We start from the raw sequence: 23,322 nt of genomic DNA, 5'->3' as shown, positions 1-23,322 counted from the left end.
AGACACAAACGATTAAAAGGAGCCAATTCTTGGCTGTAGTCCTATCACCTCAACCGAACCATGCTATCACTTCATTGATAAAAGGCCCTCCTCACCTTTAATAACTTTGTCCTCCATGATAATGGCAGCGGTTGATGAAAAGTTTAATAATTTCCAATGAATTGTTTCCATTCTTGGCTTCATTTCAGAGGAAGTATGATTGTCTGGAACCAGGAGGCTGCCTTAACCTCTGAAAGTGAGGTTATGTTTTTCTGCATAACTTACTTGAGCATGAAGCACCGAACATCTAATTGAATGCTACGAGAGTAACATTTTTTGAGTTTCATTAAGTGTAGAGTAGTGAAACTGATCAAGCTTAAACCTCGACAAAACTTAACTGATGATTATTTATTTAATGGAAGCTTGTTATCACCTTTATCGTTTTGCCCTGAGCTACCTTGAGCATTGTACATACGTCGAACGATGCGCAAAGGCGCTCATCTCTTGCTCCATTAATTTCTACATGAATTAGACTTAAGAGAGTGGGATTGCACATATTTTGTTCCTTGGTGTTACACACCATGCCAATAGCTTACAGCATGCCAAAGAGAATTTTGCCCTTCCCAGATAGAAATTTTTTCTCCTACTTTACCAGTAGTTAGAACGCATGTATTGTACGCCTGAATAAAGACCTTAAGTTATTTAATCCCAAATGGAAGCATCATATTTGTTACGGAGGCCTCAAGGGTAAAATGTGGTGAAAGATATTAATTACTCAGCTATTTTCGAGAGCGGTTTGCAAGGTGCCTTCCGTAAATTTGTTTTTTTGGGCCTTCATCTTGATGAGGTCAGCAAGGAATAATTTTCCACCACTAAAGATGTTTAACCTTTGCTGCTCCATATTTTGGAATAAGCATAAGAGTTTCCAGAGAGTCGCACACTGCAAATTCCAGTACTTAATGTCTAATGAAGTTTTTAAGTGGTTTTTTTCCAAACGTCTTTTCCTGTATGTTTTTTTTTTCCATCTGTGCTCTCAGAACTTACTAAGCTCCCGTAAAATTTACATTTACAGTGGTTACCGTATTTATAAGCTGTCATCGGAAGCTTTGAATGTAGTCATCACTTTCTTGCCAAATATTAAAAGTAATACTAAATTATATCGCAGTAAAGCAAAGAAAAAGTTCCATGATTCAAAAATTACTGTAATTGCATTCATTACCTGCCAATGTAACAGAGTTAGCTCCCTTTCGCTAAATGTGATACAAATGGAAATTTAATTGAAAGAAGCCCTTCCTTCTTTGACTGTCAAGATTTGAAAAATAGGGGTTGAGAATGACATTGATAAGATTATTGGCGTTGATATTGAAAAATCTTGTTTTGCTCACTTTTTTTCCTATCTTAAGTGTCAAGTGGAAAGTATTTGTTCTAGTGATTAAATTCTGATCATGTGGACTTGCTTATTCCTTGGAGCCTAGAATCCGACTTAATGTATCGCATCTTTTCAAGATTTTGTTCCTTTCTCATTTGGTTTTTTTTTCCTTTTTCCCTAGAAATGTTACGAACTGAAGCAGTATAAAAATGGGTTGAAATTTGCCAAACAAATTCTGTCAAATCCAAAATTTTCGGAACATGGAGGTAAGTAGACAATGTTTGAGTTGAATCAGTTTGCAAGCTGAGAGTAGCTCGTTTCATCAAATCAACATTTGTCATAAAATTTCCGTATTTCTCATTTGTGATTTTTTTTTTTTTTTTTTTATGTAAAACTATGCAAAGAAAAAAATGGGCGAATGTCTTGTCGGAAGATAGCATCACTCAACATAAATTTATGTGGTAACCTGTAGGTCAACTGGACGTATTTTTATCCAAGGGAACGAAGTGCTATGGGGGAGGAAGGGAGAGGGGGGCTTGGATTGGCGGGTGTTGCGGAACGCGATGCTCGTTCCATCCTATACTCGAAATGTTTTTCCATGGCGCTCAGTTCCGTTTGACAGAACACGCTATCCGGGATTCTAAAATCCTCAAAAGGAACTCAATTTGGCTCTTAGTTGCGTTTAACAGAAATACGTCCAACTGATGTTTGATGTATTCAGGTCGAGGTGCCATTCTCTCACTGTTTTCTTTCCCCAGTTCTAAGTAGTAAATAATAAGTCCTAAGAACTTATCAGCATTTTTTAAATCTCCACAGCCTAAAATTATTTCTATGTGTAATTTATAACCTCGTAATTTCATTCAATTCTGAAATTTTTTCTATCATGGCACTTTAATCAACCGGATTCATTACTTTACTTAAGGTAAAAAATAGCAGCTCATCTGAACCTAATCTGAAACAGTTAGACAGCTAGACATCTGACAGAATATGTTGAGGGGGTAGAATTTCACAAATTACAAATTTTGGTGAATTGGAAAGAACGAATGTCTCTCCAAACACTAAGTTTCTACATGTAATATTAATAGCGATCATTGGTCACTAAAAGTATCAACGGAATTTGTCAACCTCTGTGTTTGTGCTTACTTTTTATTCCTCCACTTTGGTCTCATCCATCATTTATGCGTAAAATCTGAATGTGCAATACTGATGAATCAAGAGTTGAAAGATCATCTAACGTCTTGTTATTCATTGTGTTCTTCATGGATCTATGTTTTAAGTATGTGGAAATTGGTATCTAGAAGAATACTTAATTTTTTGCTAAGCTGATAAATTCAAGTGCTATCTCATTCCTTTTTTGGAATTCGCAAAACCCATCTCAAAAAACCCGGTCAGTACAATCATTGCGCTTTTTTCTGTTTAGAAACCTTGGCCATGAAAGGCTTGATCCTAAATTGTCTCGGCCGCAAAGCAGAAGCATACGACCATGTAAGGCGAGGCCTCCGCAATGACCTTCGCTCCCATGTTTGCTGGCATGTCTATGGTCTACTCCAGCGTTCGGAAAAGAAGTATGATGAGGCTATCAAATGTTATCGTAATGCTTTAAAGTGGGATAGGGACAATATTCAAATTTTGAAAGATCTGTCCCTTCTACAAATTCAGATGAGAGATCTTGAAGGCTACAGGGTAAGTGATTCTTTAGTCCCTGCTAAAGTCTGTTTTATTTTCAGTTTATTTTTACGTAGTTTTCGATTTCAGAGTGTCATATTCTGTTTCCTTCTTAGCACTTTTTCATAAGCTCTCTTTTGTACAAAATAAGTCAGAGGTACTCGTACATTTTTTAAATTCATTTTCAGAGAAAACAAAGCGAACAATCCTCTAGGAATTTTTTCAGATTTTTTTTTTAACCCTATATGGCAAAAGAAACTATAGGTACTTTGAAAATGTCACAAATGAGACACATTTGAAGCAATATTTTGGCAATTTCGAATCGAAAAATTTCAATGCAAACAATGGAAACTAATCGACGGTGTATGTCAGGAATCACATAAGTCAGTTTGGGATGTTGCAGACTTCCTGTCATACTTTATTTTTTCGACGGAAAACTACTCAACCGCAATTCTTTAAAACTGAGGTGATTTTTTTCTTCTCTGTACAAAGAAAATTCTGCATAAACTTCTAGGAATGAAGTCAATTTGTTCTCCTTTACAAAAATAACATAGAGGCGGAGATTTTTAGACACCCCAAACGAGATATATGATTGCGGACTTACGCCATCGTAATATCTTATTCACAAGTTCATTCTGAAAAATTTCATTGTGTTCGATTCATTTCAGATGAACATCTATAGAAAAAATGTGTTTTGACATGCTTCAACTCCTGCACTGACTTGTGGCTGACTGTCGCGCCTTTCTTTTATATGTTACTTACTTTCCCATCTGTCTGAACCGTTTTACTTTACCTTGTACTTCCATAGCAGTGGTGAGACTCAGCTCCTAAAAACAAGTTTATTCGGAATATTAACAACAGGGGATCATCGGAATTGAACCCTTTATTAATGATTTTTATTCAGTAGGATCGGCACAAATATTTTAAATGTCCGTATCAAAAATTGTCTTTTAATTTCTTACTATAATTGAGATTGCGCTTTTTGTAGGATACCCGCTATCTACTTTTTATCTTGAGACCTGCCCAAAGACTCTCCTGGATTGGATTCGCCATGGCATATCATCTACTGAATGAGTACGAAATGACTTTGAAAATCTTGAAAACGTTCTTAACTGTCTCGGTAAGTCCCATGCACCAGTCTTCCTCATGCATTTCCGTTACGCCTCTCAAATCAATTTGCATCAATTTCTTGCGGATTCAATATTTGATTAATGATCTTATATTTCATTTGATTATGCCAAAAGGCACAAAAGCTAAACTGATGGTAGCAGTTTTAGATTTCTCCTCATCAAGAGGTGGGCCAGTTCCATACGTCACATAATCATGTCTTGATTGTTGCTTTCTTTAGATTAGTGTAGTCTAGAGTCCCTTTACACTGAGACTCAAGACAATGTGAATCCATTTCTGATTGGTTCCTGTATTTCAGGCCTTCACAGTGTCACAAACGGGAATAAAGATTACATTTTTACGGAATGCAAAGATTATGATCTGGAATGGACCGGGGAATTACAGGTTCGGCAAGGAACAAACGGAATGAGAGAAGGAACGGAGAAAGGAATTTGAGAATGGGCCGATCAAAGATTACAGAAAACGTTAAATTTCTGTAATATTTATTCCCGTTTGTGACTCCATGAGGGGGTGTTGTCTTGACTCTCAGTATAACGGGACTCTAGTGTAGTCAAGTTCAAATACCGCATTTCTCACCGAAATTATTGTCCGTCAACAAATAGAAATGATATCGAGAAATTAAATCTCAATGCCAAACTCAAGATCAAAATGTTCAGGTCAGTTTCAGAGCAATGCGTTGAATGATATCAGAGCCACTTTTGCCTATTATTTCCGTTCTAAGATCCTGGTACACTCGTAAGTGATAATTGTTTTTCCTCTCTTTTTCAGACGGCAACTGATTTTGAGCATAGTGAATTGTTGTTGTACCAAAATATGGTATATCAAGAGCAGAAAGCGTACGACGAAGCAATCAAACACCTAGATCGGTATAATTTGATAATGTACGATAAGCTCGCTGTCAATGAAACTTACGGTATGTATTCAGTGTGTGCATTTCTCATTCTTAGTGCTTTTCAGTTTCCAAAAAGATAGTAACATATGGAATCTCTCAAATGTGTTTGAATGAAGATTAGATTGTTATGCGATCAGATAATGTAAAGCAGCCTCAAATGTGTCAGCCCCACCTACTGACTACATTCACCTGAAGTTGTGCTTGAAACCTTGGAAGTTGGGACTAATAACAAATTCAAGCTGGCCGAATGATACAGCTAAATACCCTTGGTGGATGAAAAAAATTGCTGGTAGAACATAGATTATCATATGGAACATGGCCGTTTTGTTAGGTGGTCGGTATAATTGAACTGAAAGTCTAACGAAACCATGGATTTTACATTACCAGCTTTATTAAACACCATTTTTTTAAAGTATTTCCTTCCTCTACTGTTCTGAATAAATGACTAATTGAATGAATCTTGAAATCCTTCCAAGTTAATTTTTATGATCATAATATCTCAGGGAAGAAGGAGGAGCAGTGAATATTGATGAAGGTAAGATTGATGTGGAATGTTACTCTCCATTTCTTGAGGATGATCAAACATTTTTTATCTGTGTTTTATTTTTTGTTTTTGTCTAATGCTTTGCTATAGGCGATCTTTACCTGAAAGTCGGCAAGCATGAGGAAGCACAACAGCATTACATAGAGCTCATCGAGAGGAACCAAGAGAACGTTGAGTATTATAAAAAACTTCAAGAGGCGATGAAATTGATCAGCGATGAGGAGAAGTTTGACATGCTTAAATCTTATTGCGAGAAGTATCCCCATGCTCATGCGCCTAGAAGACTAGCTCTTAATCATTGCCAAGGTAATTTATTCGTGTTCCTAAATTTTCGTGTAAATAATTTTGCCCCGTATCTTTCCAATGGCAAGACAAGTAGGTCATGCATCATAATGGACCAATAGGCAGGGTGTTCAAGGGTTCCACATTCCTGGAAAACGGGGAAATTTAAAAAAATCAGGAATAACCCAGAAATGTTAGGATTTATTCGTTAAGTCACCTTTGTTTACTTTCTAGACTAAGCCTAGCGTTTCAAACAACTTATTTTCAGACATCAGAACATTTCGCCGCAAAATTTTTAAAATGTAGTTAGGAATCTGAAAACCAGACAGAAGCACTGATCATAATCCCCTGATCACAAAAATATAAAACGAAATAATGCGAAATTGGCCATTTTCTGTATTTATCGCGGAATCTGAGAAATCCGTAAATTTTCGTATGTATGTGTGTAAGACGAAATTTGCCGCGCTTTTTTTCATGATAAGGAATTACGGAGTTGTTTTTGAGCATTGGTCGTCATTGGCTTCTAGCTATCAATGTTCGCCAATGGCATCAAAATACTTATGAAAGAAATGGCAGCATTCGAGGCATAAACATAACCTCAAATGATTTTAACATCAGCATCTCACTAAAATTTAATTGATGTCACTAAAAAAAAATATAAAAAGAATATATATTGATAGAAAGTGCTTTTAAAAAGTTAGCAACAGATATTTTTTAATCAAGAATAAAGTGCGTCTTCTGTAAAATAGTATTAGAGAGAGAGAAAGACTGAGCGATGGCTTGTTAAATAAAATTAAAAGCTTTATTTCAAGCTCTCTAACGCAAGAAGTGCCACAAAAATAATGGTGAAATCAGCAAAAATAACAACGAAATTCGGGAAAAATAACCATGAAATCAGGGAATAATATAAGCAAAAGTTTCCAATGTCTACTTATTTTAGCTGGAAAATATTTCAATTCATGTCTTTTTAACCCTTTGGCATATCTTCAATTGGACATATTCCTGCCAAACGGAACTATGTGCATTAAGACATGAGCCCTTAGACCCACCAGAATATATGCATAACAGGGCTCACGTCATAATGCACATAGTTCTGTTTGGCAGAAATACGTCCAATTGTCAGAAAATTTTATCAACATGTGTCAGGGAAATCTGGAAAAGTCGGGAAATTCCATTTATTTTGACTTTGAGAAAGTGACTAACACGGCACTGGTTATTCATTGACTAAGATATTCTCTGTTTTCACCGACCAAATATCCACTACTTTTACTAATTTCACAATTCTTATTTTTATACAGGTGATAAATTTAAGCAAGAGATAGACCAATATCTGCGGAGAGGGCTACACAAAGGAGTCCCACCTTTATTCGTAGATATCAATTCATTGTACAATGATCCTGTCAGAGTTACGACAGTAGAAACTTTGGCAGAGTCCTATGTAGAAGCTCTGAAGAAAACTGGATACTTTAGTTTTGAAGGTAAGTTTTTTTTTAATTTATTGGCTTTTTGTACTGCTTGTTGAGTTTTTCTTTTAAATCATTTTAATTTTCATGCACACTCATTTAATCAAATTGCAATAACTTATTGAAGTCCAAATGTTGAACTAGAGTAAAGCCAATAAATGAGTTTTCACTGAAATTTTCAATGGAATACATAAGTTTCAATTCGTTCAGATATCTATGGCCAAACGCTAAAAATACAGATCTCAATTGAAGCGCTTTTTTCGAATATGCGCCAACTCTGAAGAAAAAAAATTTCTTGTGACATGAATTACAAAACAAAAAGCAGATAAGGATGATTTTCCACCCAAAACTCGTTTTCGAAAAAAATCGAACCTAGCACCTTTTCGAAATAAGGGCTTTAATTGCAATGCTCAAAAATCTCTGATCATATGTATTTTATTTTCTCTGAAGGAAAGCAATTTAAAATTTCTCTTGCTATTTTATGTGATTTGATTTGAAAGAGTGAAAAAATTCGCAGGAAATTATAGAAACTGTTGATTAGTTTTCAAATAAAACTTGAGCGACTTACAATGTCGTAATCTGAGGTACGCATTTTTCACTTCAGCCACAAATATGCCAATCTCCCCATTGAAAAGTGTTTTGCTAACTTACAAGTCCAACTGTATAGTATCTGGCCTTAATCTGTTCAAGGTAACCTTATCTTTTAGAAATAATTTTTCAGTTGGTAGTTTTTAGGTGATTTTGAGAGACATATTTGTCAGTGATATTTTTTTTGCTGATCAGCAAGTATTTTTAACATTGAATCAACATCTTATGGTATGCCGGCCTGACTCTTGGATACCTTTAAATCATCAAAATTTTTCATATATTTGTTGATTTTCTAGATGCTGAAAAGGGAGACAGTCCTAAAGAGCCTGCTTCTGCGCTTCTGTGGACATATTACTTCTTAGCCCAACACTATGACTTCCTTCGGAACACTGAAAAGGCGTTGTACTACATAGACTTAGCAATCGATCACACGCCTACATTAATAGAGTTATTTGTGATCAAAGGAAAAATTCACAAGGTAGGTTTCAGTTCTTTTTTTATTTCATCACGTTTTCAGCTTTTGTCAAATCATATTTGTTCCTCACATTATCAGTACTTTTTTGGGATTACAGAACTTTCAAAAAAACAAAACCTATTTTTTCTATTACTCTTGAAAATTCTTGAAACATGGTAATTTTGTGCTCTCTGTACCAATTTGAGAACATTTTAATCGTCCTTGAAAATATATTATCATCATGAAGCATGACTGCAACTTCCAATTCTTTAGAAATACCCAATCAAACTCAAACTACAAGAATATTTTCTCTCGTCAAAATTTGATACCTAATTCATCAGAACCATGTGTCCCTAAGTCCCATAAGTTCATAAATAGGAAATGAGCGTTTTTAAGCTTTACAATTTGGGTTCTGGTACAGTTTTTTTTTTTTTTTTTTTTACTTGACCAGGCTAAAATATGCATGGAATGTTTATATTCATTTTAATAGTCATCTTGATTTACTTTGTTTCTGATGTTTATTCTCTGCGGCGAGTCTGATCACTATGATTCCAATTTGAAATAAAAATCCTTTAATCTTGGTCGCAAGTAGGTTTTGAAAATGTTCATTTTGTATATCGCTCTTTTACGTCTAATCTTGTTGAGGAAGTATGCCTCATATTTTTTTTTTCATTATTTTACTGTTCAGTGACATTAATCCTTTGTTATTTGGATAATGGCAGAAAGAAAGGAACATTTTATCTTGATTAAATTATTTCCTAACTATTAAAAATGACTAATTTTTTGTCGTTATTTCTGTAGCATGCCGGTGATGTAGAAGAAGCTTACAAATGGTTAGATGAAGCCCAAGGCTTGGATACAGCAGATAGATACATTAATTCGAAGTGTGCGAAGTACATGCTCCGAGCGAATCTAGTGCAGCAAGCGGAGGAAATGTGTTCCAAATTCACGCGCGAAGGTGTTTCCGCAATGGAGAGTCTGAATGAAATGCAGTGTATGTGGTTTCAAACAGAATGTGCCTTGGCCTACCAAAGATTAAAGAAATGGGGAGAAGCCCTGAAAAAATGTCATGAAGTTGATAGGGTAAGTTACCATCATTGTAATTATGTTTTTTTTCAAGTGAAGCAATCATCCAAGTTTAATGGAAACAAAAAAGAAACTTACTGTATAAACCTGTTAAAACGAATTGACTGGTTCTTAATATTTTGATCAATTTTAATGGGCAAGGAACACTGGGCAAACAATGGGCTCGTTGCAAACTTTTGCAAGAGCAAAAATAAGAGTTGTTCCTCATAGATTTTGTCTCAAAAATCACGATGAGCGCATCAGCAAACTCTGAAATGCATTCCTAACTGTACAATCTGCTTAAGAAATTTGCGTTTTTTTAAGCTTCCTGCTTCAAAAAGGATACTACGGCACAGGTGAACATTTCGTTAGAGGAGTTGTTTCATTCAATCCTTGCTCAACATGGCCGACGCTTCTGTGCGCAAGTTGAGGAGAGCACGAGGTCAATCAAGGCGGATATCTATCAACGAGAGAAAAATGTGAATGTAAACACACCGATTGTTATCAGGCGGTTAGAATCATCGCCCTGTTACATGTGTTTTGGTGAATTGGCGTCGGCTATGATGAATATTGCGTGGTATCCTTGTGAGCAGGGGTTGGATGGACTGACTTCTCTCATGAAATGTTCACCTGTGCCGTGGTATCGTTTTTGAAGCGAGATGCTCAAAAAAACGCAAATTTCTCATGTCAATTGTGAAGTAAGGAGTGCTTTTCAGACTTTGCAATGCGCTCATCGTAATTTTTGAGACACTTTCTATGAGTAACAACTCTTATTTTTGCTGTAGGAAAAGTTTGCAACAGGCCCATTGAACATCCAGAATAGTCGCATAATTTTTCTGCTTCTTGTACCATGCTTTGAGGTGTCTGAATATTTCCAGGAAAATCGCTTATGTCCGCACCACCTCTCTGACCTGTTTTTGCTACCGAAAGAGACAGATACTCACCTAAGTCGTCTTCTGCCCATACTTTCGATACGATTGTGAAAACGCAGTGCAGGGATCAAGTTCCGCAAGTCAATCATCTTGGGTGTATAAAAGTTTTTGCCCGGTATCATTTTCCAACCCTCAAACAAAAGGTGAATACTGGGAGTGGTTGCTTTGTAATAATTGTTCAAATTCTGCAAATGTAAAGTGTTTACCAAGGGTGGAGGCACAGTGTAGGAAACTTCATATTTTCCCATAATGTCAACAATACGCCAAGGATTATTTCCAGACCATTTTGCTAAAGTGAAATCCGTACTATTCCAGAATATTCACATTCTTTTTGTAAGATTACATGGACCTTTATTTAATCTGCTCTGTGAACTTATTCTGTTGCAGCATTTCACTGAAATTTTTGACGATCAAGTAGACTTTCACACATACTGTATGCGCAAAATGACATTGCGCTCGTATGTTGGTTTATTGCGATTAGAAGACGTTCTACGTTCGCATCCGTTTTACATCCGCGCCGCGATATGTGCCATCTCTGTGTACCTTCATCTGGAAGACAAACCTCTGAACAGCAGTCAAAATGAACATCATCAAAATACAGGTAAGATTTTTATCTAATGTGAAATTCATGTCTGCAATCATTCAGCCTTTTTAATCAGGCAGAAGTTAGTGAGATTGTTTTTGCATGCCGGAACTTTTGATCCTATGTTCATTTTTTAGTACAGATAAATGTTTTGTGTTAGAGGTAGCAGTCATTTTTCCTCTAAATTTTTGGAACATCTTTCAGAATGTCCATCCTTTGTTGGCAGTTCTGAATTTTGACCTGAACTTCAATTCAGTGCATTAATTTAATCAGTGAGTTCGAAAATACACCAACTCGAAAGAAGTGAAATGCTCAGGAAATATCAAAAACTGCGGGGCGAGCAAAGAAGTTTCTTAAGAAAATGCTTTTAGGCACCAAAGGACAAATACTTGGAGGCATTGTAAAGAATCAAATTGTAATAGATCCGCCATGTTTATTGACAAGTAATTAGGCGTTTTCAGGTTTGCGAGTTGGTGTGTTTTTGTTCTCACTGACTTTTAGGCACTGATTTTTAATGGTTTGCCCTGAAAAATTTATATTTTTTGACCTGTAGCCCTCAATACTTTTATAACTTGTTCGTACATGATATAAATTCTACCGGAAATAGAAATCCATGAAATCAGATAGCCACCCCTTTTTCTTGAAAGGCCTAAAATTGGTATTTCCAATAAAATACTGAATCTTTTCTCTTTTCAGTACTTTTTTCCGACAAATATTTCTTTTGATGGCACTAAGCACCCTAGAAAAGTGTTCTGTGAGATACCGGCCCTGATAAAGTCCACCTCTCTCCCCCTCCCTCAAATGACATATGAGGGACCAATAATAGAGCATGTTAGGTTAGGTTAGGTGGTAAGAAAGATATCTTTCTTACCACCCTTTGCCCATTGCTGTTTCGAAAAGATTACTAGAGAGAGAAAAAGAGTGTTGCTGTAACCTTTTTTTGAGTCTTTCTTTACCTTTAATCTATCAGAAATTGAATGTCTTATTTTAGACTTACTTATATCTTATTTAAAACTTACTTGGGTTTTACCTAAAGATCTTTAAAGAAAAGTACCCTCTTTTCATAGTAGCTAGCTCCTTAAAATCCAGTGAATATCAAAATTCAGCATGGAATGAAATATTTTCTGGAAAATCAAAGAAATGATAAAGGCATGGGATGTTGGAAACCGGGAATTTCCTTTTAATCTCTTAAAACCAATTTGGTGGTTTGCGATCGTGTGCTGTAGATCTAGTCAAAAGATGCAGAAAAACTAATATTTTTAGCTGGAACACTGGAGGGAAATTTATCTTTCCAATAAAGTCAGGAAGAAAATAGGAGGTAACTCTGGATTTCGTTCAGGAAATTCGTTTCTGTAAATAAAGGATGTCGCAAGAAATGAAAAAATTACGGAGTTTTAGATACCGCGTCTTTTTAGGCTTCTAATTAAGTTTTCTTCGTTACCTGAAAAACTTTCAATTTCCATGTTGGGATTACTTTTAAAGTAGGTAAGACTGGTGAAGAAAGTTTTGACGCACGAGTGTTGGCAAATGAATTGGGTCTTATCCCCCTTTCAATGAACGGTACCATTAAGTGAAATTTTATTGGAAAGGACATAGGAAAGTTTCCCTCAGTTTCAAGGCTCTATTTTGTAACAATTTTTATACGTCAGCATGTTCTCAGAATCTGTATTACTGTGTCAGTAATTTTGAACCGAAGATGAGTTTTTCTAATTCGTGGCTGAAATATTCATTCATATTTTCGGATACGTGACATAATATCGGGAGTAGCCTAAGAAAACTATGATTTGATACCTGAACTGACACACTCAACCCCACCCCCCCTTTTCCTAAACACATGGTATGTTCGCAATATATTCTCAAACCAAAACCGTTGATGTGCCGCCTCGCCGTGTGTGTCCCCTTCAATGATCAAGGTAGGCAACGCATACAACGTGAAAGTTAAAATAGTCGTATCATGGTCGTGTGAAGGAGATCTTTTGTCTGGCCACGCTGCGCTGCGCGCTGGGACAGATTGAAAGCTTCTCGAGGTGGATGCCTCATTCACTGTCCTCTGTATTCTTCTCACCTTCCACCTTGACGTATTATGGAGTGTATGGAGAGTGATAAACTTTATTCTTGATGTGATAAATCTTCGACCTTCTCTACAATAAACTTGTCGTTTGTTTTTGCACTGCAATCGCGATCCGAGATTTTGCGGAATTTCCATCATTGATCAGTGCAAATTCTCAAATATTTCCGCCTGCATTTTCAACGAATTTTTGAAAAAGCATTTAAAACCTGGAAAAGTCAGGGAGTTTCGCCCAATTCTGAAAAGTCAGAGAATTTGTTGCGGAACCTTGAATCCCTTTCTTCCGGCCGAAAACTGAAATAATTGATTTATAGATTTTAATAATAATAGACTTCCACTCCCCGATTTTTAACATTGTATCCAATGCTGCCGTGATAAGGAAAAACGCCGTATGAACATTCGACAGTTGTCAAATTTCCTCCCATAAAACGTTAATTTTTGCGGAAAAATATGAATCTTTTCCCTTGACATTTTCAGGAACTTTAGGAGAAAATTATCCAGAGAATTGGCCGAAAAATATTCATAAGACCAAGAAATTCGTATTTTAACTAATGCACTGAAAAAAAAAAACTCCGGCCGTGGGAGCCGCAATTACGGGCTAAATAGACATACCGTCCGTTCCGGGCTCAAAGACCGAAAATTCCGGCTGCTGGAGGCGTAGCTTCGATTGCTCCGGGTTCAGAGGCCGAAGCTACGGCTTCAGCAGCCGGAATTTTCGGCCTTTGAGCCCGGAACGGACGGTATGTCTATTTAGCCCGTAATTGCGGCTCCCACGGCCGGAGTTTTTTTTTTTCAGTGTGAAAGTTGGTCACGCCTGAAGGCTCATACGGCGTTTTTCTTTAGTAAGGCAGAATGGGGGGGGGGGGGGGGATCGAAAACTAAAAAAAAATACATCGGCGCGACACTCGACAACACGGGACCCGTCGGGATTTTGCCCGCGCGGCGCGGGCCGGCCGTTGCGCAAGGCGAGGCGAGGCGCAATGAAAGTGAAGTGGGTTTTATGAACGCCGAACAGTGGAAACTAGATCGATGAGGGGTAATGATACAGTGCGGTGGCCAGGCCCGGGGCGCCCGGGCGGAGCGCCCGGTGCCAGTGGCGCGCGATAAGTCGATCAACCTCCCATTTAAACCAACGCCAAAGGATCGATAATCAGGGTGCACCTTGATAATCGATTCTTTACCGTAGCTTCAAACGGGGAAATATCGATCGTCGAGGATCATGCTTCGCCGCTGACCAGTGCCCGGTCCGCTCACGACCGCACAATGACCACAACCCGATCGCTCACCGCCGTTGTCGGATCGCCTAGAGTCCCTTCATACTGAGAGTCAAGACAACACCCCTCATGGAGTCACAAACGGGAATAAAGATTACACAAATTGAACGTTTTTCGTAATCTTCGATCGGGCCATTCTCAAATTCCTTTCTCCGTTCCTTCTCTCATTCCGTTTGTTCCTTGTCGAACCCGAAATTCCTCGGTCCATTCCAGATTATAATCTTTGCAATTGGTGAAAATGTAATCTTCATTCCCGTTTGTGACGCTGTGAAGGCCTAAAATCCGGTTAACCAATCAGAAATGGATTCACATTGTCTTGACTCTCAGTATAAAGGGACTCTAGGATCGCCTACCGCCGGTAATTTAAGGGAAAACGGCGTATGAGCCCTCAGACGTTGCCAATCGTACTATGACAAATCACGGATTTCCGGGAAAAGCTCCAAGTATTTTCTTTCCAAATGTACAGAGCAGGATTGCCACAGTCTGGGAAAACTGAGAAACGTCAGGGAATTTTAAAAAGTCAGGGAAAACCTGGAAATGTCAGGGAAAAATCGTCAAATCACCCTCGAGTGAGTTTGACGGTAATTTAAGGAAAAACGGCGTATGAGCCCTCAGACGTTGCCAATCTTACTATGACAAATCACGGATTTTCGGGGAAAGTTGCAAGTATTTTCTTTCCAAATGTACAGAGCAGGATTGCCACAGTCTGGGAAAACTGAGAAATGTCAGGGAATTTTTAAAAGTCAGGGGAAACCTGGAAATGTCAGGGAAAAATCGTCAAATCACTTTCGAGTGAGTTCGACGCTTCGAACAACAAATGCCCCAAACCTATTTCTATCCATGTCTTTTAAAAAATCTAGCATTGAACAATTGTCACGGATTTTCACCAAAATGTGCTGGGAAAGTCAGGGAAAATGACGAAAATGTTAGGGAAAAATCGTCAAATGACCTTCTTTTGCTTTCTCGTGTGGGCTTGACGTTTCGAACAACTTTGCCAGAAAACTATTTCTACCCACGTCTTTTTAAAAATCTGGCATTGGAATAATTGTCTCGGATTTTCCCCGAAACGTGCGAGGAAAATCAGGGAAATGTCAGGAGAAATGACGAAAATGTCAGGGAAAAATCGTCAAATAACCTTGACATTTCGAACCACGAATTTTGCCCGAAAACTATTTCTGCCTATGTCTTTTTAAAATCCGGCATTTGTTCAAGTGTCAGGGGATTTCACCAAAATGTGTTAGGAAAGTCAAGGAAATATCAGGGAATTTAATTTTCCAAATTCTGTGACAACCCCGTCTCAGACGTTGGAAAACGAAAACTTTCTTTGACGAATCACGCATTTTCCCTCTGAATGTACAGAGAATTCAATTCGTACTTTAGAAGAAAGTATCTGAAAATTCCAATAAAACATACTCATAACTGTCCTCATAAAGAAATATTTTCTGAGACTAAATTTGGCAACATTCGAATGCTCATACGACGTTTTTCCCTAACCCGGCAGTGAAATATTTCTCCGTCCCTGCGACTCTGTGTCGTAAGCGGAATTTTAAGCACCGTCCGGCAACGCGCTAGCTCCGCCCCTCGCGAGCCCCGGGTCGAGTCCCTTTTAGGACTGTTCCAGGTATGACGCAACGGGACGGGAGGGATCCACCGTATTGGAGCATAAGTACCGATTCGGAATGGGTCAATTATGCGTCGCTGCCAGCGAATTTTTCCCCGGTTTTTTGGCCGTTTTGGTCAGGGAAATCAGGATAATGTCAAGGATTTTTTTTTGAAAGTTGTTGGGCACCCTGATCTGGGTCCTTAAAGCTCCATGACCTAACCTCTAAAATCACTGACATGTCCGGAATCGCTGATTCAGCAATTCAATCGCTGAAAATAGTGAGTACAATGTTTCAACGCAGATTTTACAACAAAAAAATGATACTTTAACCACCCCCGTGGTTAAAATAGTTTACAATGTGGTTAAAGTAGCATTAAAAATGCTACTTTACCCAACTCGGTGGTTAAATTAGTTTACAATGTAGTTAAAGTAGCATTATTTTGTTGTAAAATCTGCGTTGAAACATTGCACTCACTGTTTTTAGCAATTGAATTGCCGAATCAGCAATTCTTTTTTTTTTCCGTGTACCCTATCCAACACTGGAAAAAAAACACTTTGGATCTAGAGTCCAGACTCTTAAAATCATCGACAAGAAAAAGTACTCTTGATTCAATCAGATTTAAGCTTAAATCAAGAACTAAGCCTCTTAATTTGAGCGAATTTCCTTTTGTTTCAAGCTTAAATCTAATTGAATCAAGAGTCATTTTTCTTGTCAATGTTTTCAAGAGTCTGGACTCTAGATCCAATGTGTTTTTTTTCCAGTGTGGAAATCGAGATACACCCTTACGTTAGAGGAGCCACAAAATGACTAATATTGAATGCATTTGGTTTAAAACGTGGTGTTTCAGACGTGGAAAAACCAGATAAACGCTAGAATCAATTTAAAAGAAATCAGGGATTTTACTTGGGAACCGGCTTTAATTATCGCACTGGGAAAAAAAACACATTGGATCTAGAGTTCAGACTCGTAAAAACATCGAAAAGAAAAAATACTCTCGATTCAATCGGATTTTTGCTTAGATCAAGAACCAAGCCTCTTAATTTGAGCGTATTTCCTTTTGATTTAAGCCTAAATCTGATCGAATCAAGAGTCTTTTTTCCTGTCAATGTTTTCAAGAGTCTGGACTCTAGATCCAATATGGTTTTTTTTTTTTTTTTTTTTTTTTTCATGTGAATTCATCCAATCCTTTTTCCCCTCCCATTTTCCCCCGCCCCCTCTCCCCTCCAGGCGTCGCTCCGATTTGGCATCCGACCCGTAGGTGTAGTCCGAGTTATTACTCCTCAGTGCTCTGGTTCAGGGTTCGTGCGCGGGAGTGGTCCCCGGGAAGAAACAACGTATCCGCCCGCTGATTCCCTGTCGGAGTTACGCGGTTGTGAGGGGAGCGCGGGCGAGTCGGCGAGACCGGGACCAACCCAACGAAGAGCGTTTATGGTCCTCCGGGCCGGATGGCGGATGGATGTAGACAACCGCGCGACGGACAGCACGGACACCCGGGACAGCCCGACGCGACGCACTATGGTCCGAATAGCCGGTTTAAGCGGCAATAAATCGAAAAAGTGAAGTTTGGAAAAAGTTAGATTTTAAGAGGTAGATCGATAGTACATACTGTAGAGAAGACTCCTGTAAAATTTCACTTCGATTAAAGCACTAATAAAGATGTGACAAGCCTGGGAAGTGCGGCGCGCGGAGCACTTTATGAGTGCGATTCCAGTTACCGAGCGGCAGTGCTGTGTTTAAGGGCTTGTTTTCGTCGTTTCACCGTACCTGAAAGTGTTTGGGCACTTGATTCACAAAATATAAGATAAGTTTAAAATGTTTTATGCTGAAACTATTCTTTTTTATCATATCTAATGCTCTAGATTAACCCTTAGACATAGTCAGTTTTATCAATAAAATCGCAGAAGTAGGACCCAAAAAATATACTTAGCACCTCTGAGCACCTCGTAATTTTACTCGGAAGTTATTGTCATGACTCTAGACTACCTTCTAGTCTAGTGGCAGAACCATAGTCCACCATAGCCTCAAGTTATTTCTCATGAAAAATGACGTTTTCGCGTTTCTTATCACTTACTACAATTAGCTATCATATGCCATTGACGATGACTTTTATCATGTTCCATTGTCATATTCTAGCAAATCGAATGCATTAGAGCCTAAATCTGCCCAGGCAGAATAATACGAGTTGATGGGGTTGATCGGGACCAATTGAAACTTTGTGCTCAAGAACAGCAAAGAATCGCCTCGAGAGGCTACTTTGAGGCCCCGTAAAAGTTTTTTTTTTGACGTTTTAAGTGTTTCAAACATATAATCTATCAGTGTAGATATATGTTAGCATAAGTTTAGCCTGGCAGACGAAAACAAGTCTAAACGGTTGATCGGTGGGACTTGAAAGTAAGGCTCCCGAGCAATGAAATTGTCTTAGGAAGCCACTTTGAGGTCCCGTAAACGTTTTTTTTTTTACGTTTACCCATGTTTCAAACAAATAATCTATCAAAATGGATATATTTAAGCTTAAGTTTCGCTTGGCAGACGAAAACAAGTTCAAACGGCTGATCGGTGGGACTTGAAAGTAGGCCTCTGGAGCCATGAAACGTAGAAGTATTATCCTGAGCTGTCTTTTTCAAGTTCCCTTGATAGTAGTGTTTGACGAGGCTCTACTTTTAGCTTCTTATAGTCCATCCAATGTAAAATTAATTTTTAAACTTATAAAAAAAAAAAAAAAAATTCTACCGGGAATCGAACCCGGGACATCAAGAAGATGAGTGAGACGCGATGCCAATTGCTCCACCGCTTCAACTCGAATTGCAACCTCAATTTAAGGTTTGTGAACAAATTATTACCACAGTTATATAAAGTATAAAAATGTTAAAAATGGATTTTTCCTGAAGAATATTAGCATTTTTGCACTCAGCGACCCTAAAAACCCCTGAAAACTCATATTGCGAGGTTTAAACATACGTATCTGATTTAATGCCGCTTAAACCGGCTATTCGGACCATAGTGCGACGCGACGCGTGCGCACGGCTATCTCCGCCAGCCATCGCGCCCCGGCATGCCCAAAGCGCCCCGGCTCCCTCGCCGCTGCGCTGCTGTCAGATCCAGTTCTGAGCACCTCGGTCTGAAATGGATAGAATCGAATAGATAAAAATAAAGACTTATTTCAGGAAAACTGGGAGCCCTTTGGCCAAATCCCCAGAGAGCACTCCGCGCTTCTTTCAGTAATGGGCAGAGTCCCTTTATAAGGAAAGTAAAGACAATACGAATCCATTTCTGATTGGTTCCCTTGTTTTAGGCCTCCACATGCCACAAAGGGAAATAAAGCTTACATTTTAACAAACTGCTAAGATCATAAACTGGAATGGGCCGGGGAATTAGGAGCACGGCAAGGAACAAACGGTATGAGTGAAGGAACGAAAAACAAAAATTTCGGGAATGAGTTGATCAAAGATGACGAAAAACGTTGAATTTGTGTGATCTTTATTCCCGTTTGTGACATTCATGAACCGCGTTGTCGCCACTCTCTATATAAAGGGACTTTAATAATGGGCCTGTCGACAATTTGTTTTAAATTGTTTGTATCGAAAGAACGAAGGATTCAGATGTTACAGGAATTTTCCCGGAGGTTTTTGACCACCGGAAACCCCCAAATGGACGTATTTCTATCAAACGGAACTAAGCGCCAATTTGAGTTCCTTTTGAGGAATTTAGAATCACGGATAGCGCGTTCTCTCAAACGGAACTAAGCGCCATGGATAAGCATTGCTAGTATAGGACGGAATATGCGGACGCCCCCCCCCCCCCTACCTTCCTCACCCTATGGCGCTTAGGTCCGTTTGATAGAAATACGTCCAAATAATCAACTTTAAAACGCCGCGGAATTCGTGCGTTTTTCGATGCGATTCGGAACATAACGGAAATTTTTCTAGCCACCCTGGACTCATAACTGGCATTTGACGCCAAACAAAAACGTGTCCAAGCTGCGCAGCTCTCTTGAGTCGAACAAGCTTGCCAGAATAAATTCTATTGTGGACTATCTCTTCCATCTGGTCTCTTCGTGTAACGTATGAAGGTGTGTATTGTGCATTGTGTAAAAGGTAACTTTTGCCGGAGAGCATGATCCTATCGGCGCAGACATATGTAATACCGATGGAGAGGACTGAATTAGTCAACACGTCATCCTGGTTTTCGATTTATTGATGTTCGAGGGCTCCTATTTAAACGAATAAGTCCTAATTCTGCATTACGCATTCATTATGAATCAACTCTCGACTCATCAAACACTAGAATTTACAGAGGGGGTAAAATCTTCGGTTATACGACCCGAATTGTAGTTCAGGAGGAATTTTTTTTAGAGCCTGTCTTATTTTATGCTAGATTAATCCACAAGCGATCCGCGAAGCGCCTTCGGGGGGTTGGGCCATGCAATGGTTGGGGGGCGTACCCCCCCCCCCCCCCCCCGTCTAAAATAACGCAACCACCATATTAGTATTTAGCCCACCTTTGCAATTGTAGTTCCTGTACACTCCATCATGTAAGGAACTCAAAAGAGGCGGGGCGATGTGATTGGGTGATCGCTCGTAATTTCGTCGCTCACCGCCCGTAGAATCGGTATATTTATTTATTTATTCATTTCTTTTCTGCCAAGCTCCGATTATCGTAAGAATCTGTAACGAACTCATTACCTGTCAGTCGGCCTGGCAGCGCCAATGCAAATACGAATGTGCGCGCATTGCAGTGTGCAACGTGCATACGTCGCGCCGGACACAGAGCGCGCGTTACGTCTTTCAAGTTGGATGCCGACAGGAGTTGCCGAACCAACATTGGAAAAAAAAAAAAAAAACACATTGGATCTAGAGTCCAGACTCTTGAAAACATTGACAAGTAAAAATACTCTTGATTCAATCAGAATCTAGCTTAAATTAAAAGGAAATCCGCTCAAATTAAGAGGCGTGGTTCTCGATTCAAGCAAAAATGCGATTGAATCAAGAGTATTTTTTCTTGTCGATGTTTTTTAAGAATCTGGAGAAATCTTTTTTTTCCCCAGTGAACTACAGTCAGTATTACCAACGAGATTCAAGAGGAAATTTTATTGCTGCCTATAATAAAGTGTAAAAAAATAATTTAATCGGGGGAAAATATTGGAAAATAAAATCAAAACGCGGTACTTATTTACACTGAAAAAAAGTTCCGGGCTATGAAGACATACCGTCCATTCCGGGCTCTGAGGCCGAACTCGGCCGATTGAACTTTTCGCCAGGTGATAAAGCCGTAACTTCGACTCCTCCAGGTGCTACGCCCGGAAGTTCGGTGACAAGTGGAAATGTCCAATACAAAATGTCCAATTATAAAAAAGGTCCACAATACCCAAACATTGTTTGTCCAACACTAAATGTCCTTAAACTGCAATGCCCAATAAGAAAATGTCAATATATTATTATTGTCTTGCTTAAAAAATTTCCAAAAAAACCGTCCAAAAAAGTAAGAAAAATACCAAATAATAAGAAAGAATTGTGTGAACTAACCCAATAAATTTGAAAGCTGGGTCTTTGGAAGTCCAAAATTCACATTTTCTTGCAACGAAATGGACGCGTCTTCTCTTGGAACATTTTTCTTGTGGGGCGTTTTTCAGTTAAGACATTATTTTCTTTTGGAATTTTTTAACCATGGACATTTTTATGGACATTCTTGTAATTGAACATTTTAAGTAGGACATTATTCTTATTGGACATTTTCTACTGGACATTTTCACTGAGCTCCGAAAGCTTCGGCCTCTGAGCTCGGAACGCGGACGGTACGTCTGTATAGCCCGTAAGCACGGCTTTCACGGCCGGAGTTTTTTTTTTTTTCAGTATGATTTTATTTAAGTTTGCTTTTTAGCCTTCTCCCCGGATGAAGTTGCTTTTTTCTCAAGGATATTCTAAGTTTAGGTATCTGCGATATGATCTTGTGTTAAATCTTGACTTTCAGACGCATCTTATCATTTTTTCGCTAATCGGTAAGTTTTGATAATCCAAATGTGACTTTGGAGCCAAAGCAACTAAAATACGTGCAGGGCAATCTCCGATTATTAGAAATGGTTTGGTTAGAAGAGCACAGTTAATAATTGTGAGGTTCTACTTACCTTACCCATTGCGATGTTTTGGGCAGTGGTGTTTTCTGGCTGAAAGTTTCAAGGTAGCAGAATTTATTGACACGCAGGTCATAATTATTAAGGTTGTGCCCTTTGATATTTCGCCCTCAATTTTCATGGTAGGCAAAAAATATCCTTCGTACAAGTATATGATTCTTGTATCTTCTACAAATCTTGCCTCGCAGTAAATTGTATTAATCTTCACTTGAAGATTCTCAAATTTTTCAGGGTGCCTGCAATAGTACTGATTTTTTAAAGACTGTCCGGAATGTTTTCATTTTTGTCGCAATTTAAGCGAGAAATTCGAATTTCTTCAATTGGAGGTACTGCCTAGCTCTGAATTTTTCTGTTGAGACAGTACTAAATTGCTTGGGAGTGAACTGAAAAAGTATTGTAACAGTACTGATTTTTGGCCAGCCTGTTTTAGTGAACACCCTGTTTCTGCATACCTGGCTAGCTCTATTTCTCTATCAAGTCTCCATGATTGACAATACATTTTTCAGGGTGTGTAGCATCAAGATGATCCCGATGCTATCAGGATTTGAGGTCAATCAAGGTTTAATCCCGATTTCATCAGGATTTGAGGGAAAATCTTTCGTAAAATCAGGATTTGAGAAAAGTCGGCCGTCCGATCGCATACGCTTATGGAGAAATTTTAATTTTTCTCCGCAAAAAATCAGGATTTGATCAGAATTTGGAATAATTATGAAATCAGGATTTAGCAGTCAAAAATTAGGAAAAATCAGGATTTCCCAAACTGAAAGAAACCAGACACCCTGTTTCTGTCATTCTAAAACGATTATTCCTCCTTCATTTGTCTGAGGCTACCGTGCTTTCTTGATGTATCCGTAGAAAATTGAACTGATCTAGGGCACATTTTAGACGCGCAGACTCTAAGGCAGCGGCAACTGCGGCCGCGAACTGGTTTCGAAGCTAGTGGACGGACCGCAATTTGATATGCACTCCAGAAGCCCTGTTCCGTAGTTTTTGTTTGAGTAATGTATGGACGGTCATCAAGGGTTGTTCAACGCGACGTGCGGGCAGTTCTGTCGCGCTGAGTTCAAACGCCGTATGAGCATTCGAATGTTGCCAAAAGTCCTCTCCTGAAATATTTATGTTTAAAGAAAGTTATGAATGGTTCTCCTTGAAATTTTTAGACTCTTTAGATCAAATTACGAACGAAATCATCTGAAAAGTTGCAAGACAAATTTTCACAAATTTGCCCCGAAAATTCGTGATTTGTCGAAGCAGAGTATCTAGCGACCGGGAAAATCGGAAAATGTCAGGGAATTTTTTTGTGTC

The 23,322-nt window shown here is 38.6% G+C and overlaps 1 protein-coding gene across 1 annotated transcript in view; it reads left to right on the top strand.

The window, feature by feature from the left end:
- The window catches only part of Naa15-16 (N-alpha-acetyltransferase 15/16), a 255,104-nt gene that overhangs the window by 353 nt on the left and 231,429 nt on the right, over nt 1-23,322 (top strand). Inside the window, exons 2-10 of the mRNA XM_072304471.1 lie at nt 1,530-1,614; nt 2,769-3,031; nt 4,002-4,133; nt 4,910-5,054; nt 5,668-5,883; nt 7,158-7,337; nt 8,207-8,388; nt 9,166-9,447; nt 10,749-10,962. Coding sequence (XP_072160572.1) covers nt 1,530-1,614; nt 2,769-3,031; nt 4,002-4,133; nt 4,910-5,054; nt 5,668-5,883; nt 7,158-7,337; nt 8,207-8,388; nt 9,166-9,447; nt 10,749-10,962 — 1,699 coding nt within the window. The remainder of the gene's footprint in view (nt 1-1,529; nt 1,615-2,768; nt 3,032-4,001; nt 4,134-4,909; nt 5,055-5,667; nt 5,884-7,157; nt 7,338-8,206; nt 8,389-9,165; nt 9,448-10,748; nt 10,963-23,322) is intronic.

This window comes from Bemisia tabaci, chromosome 9, assembly GCF_918797505.1.
Source record: "Bemisia tabaci chromosome 9, PGI_BMITA_v3".
In the NCBI taxonomy this organism is placed as follows: Eukaryota; Metazoa; Arthropoda; class Insecta; order Hemiptera; family Aleyrodidae; genus Bemisia; species Bemisia tabaci.
This window is presented reverse-complemented; position numbering and strand designations above follow the sequence as displayed.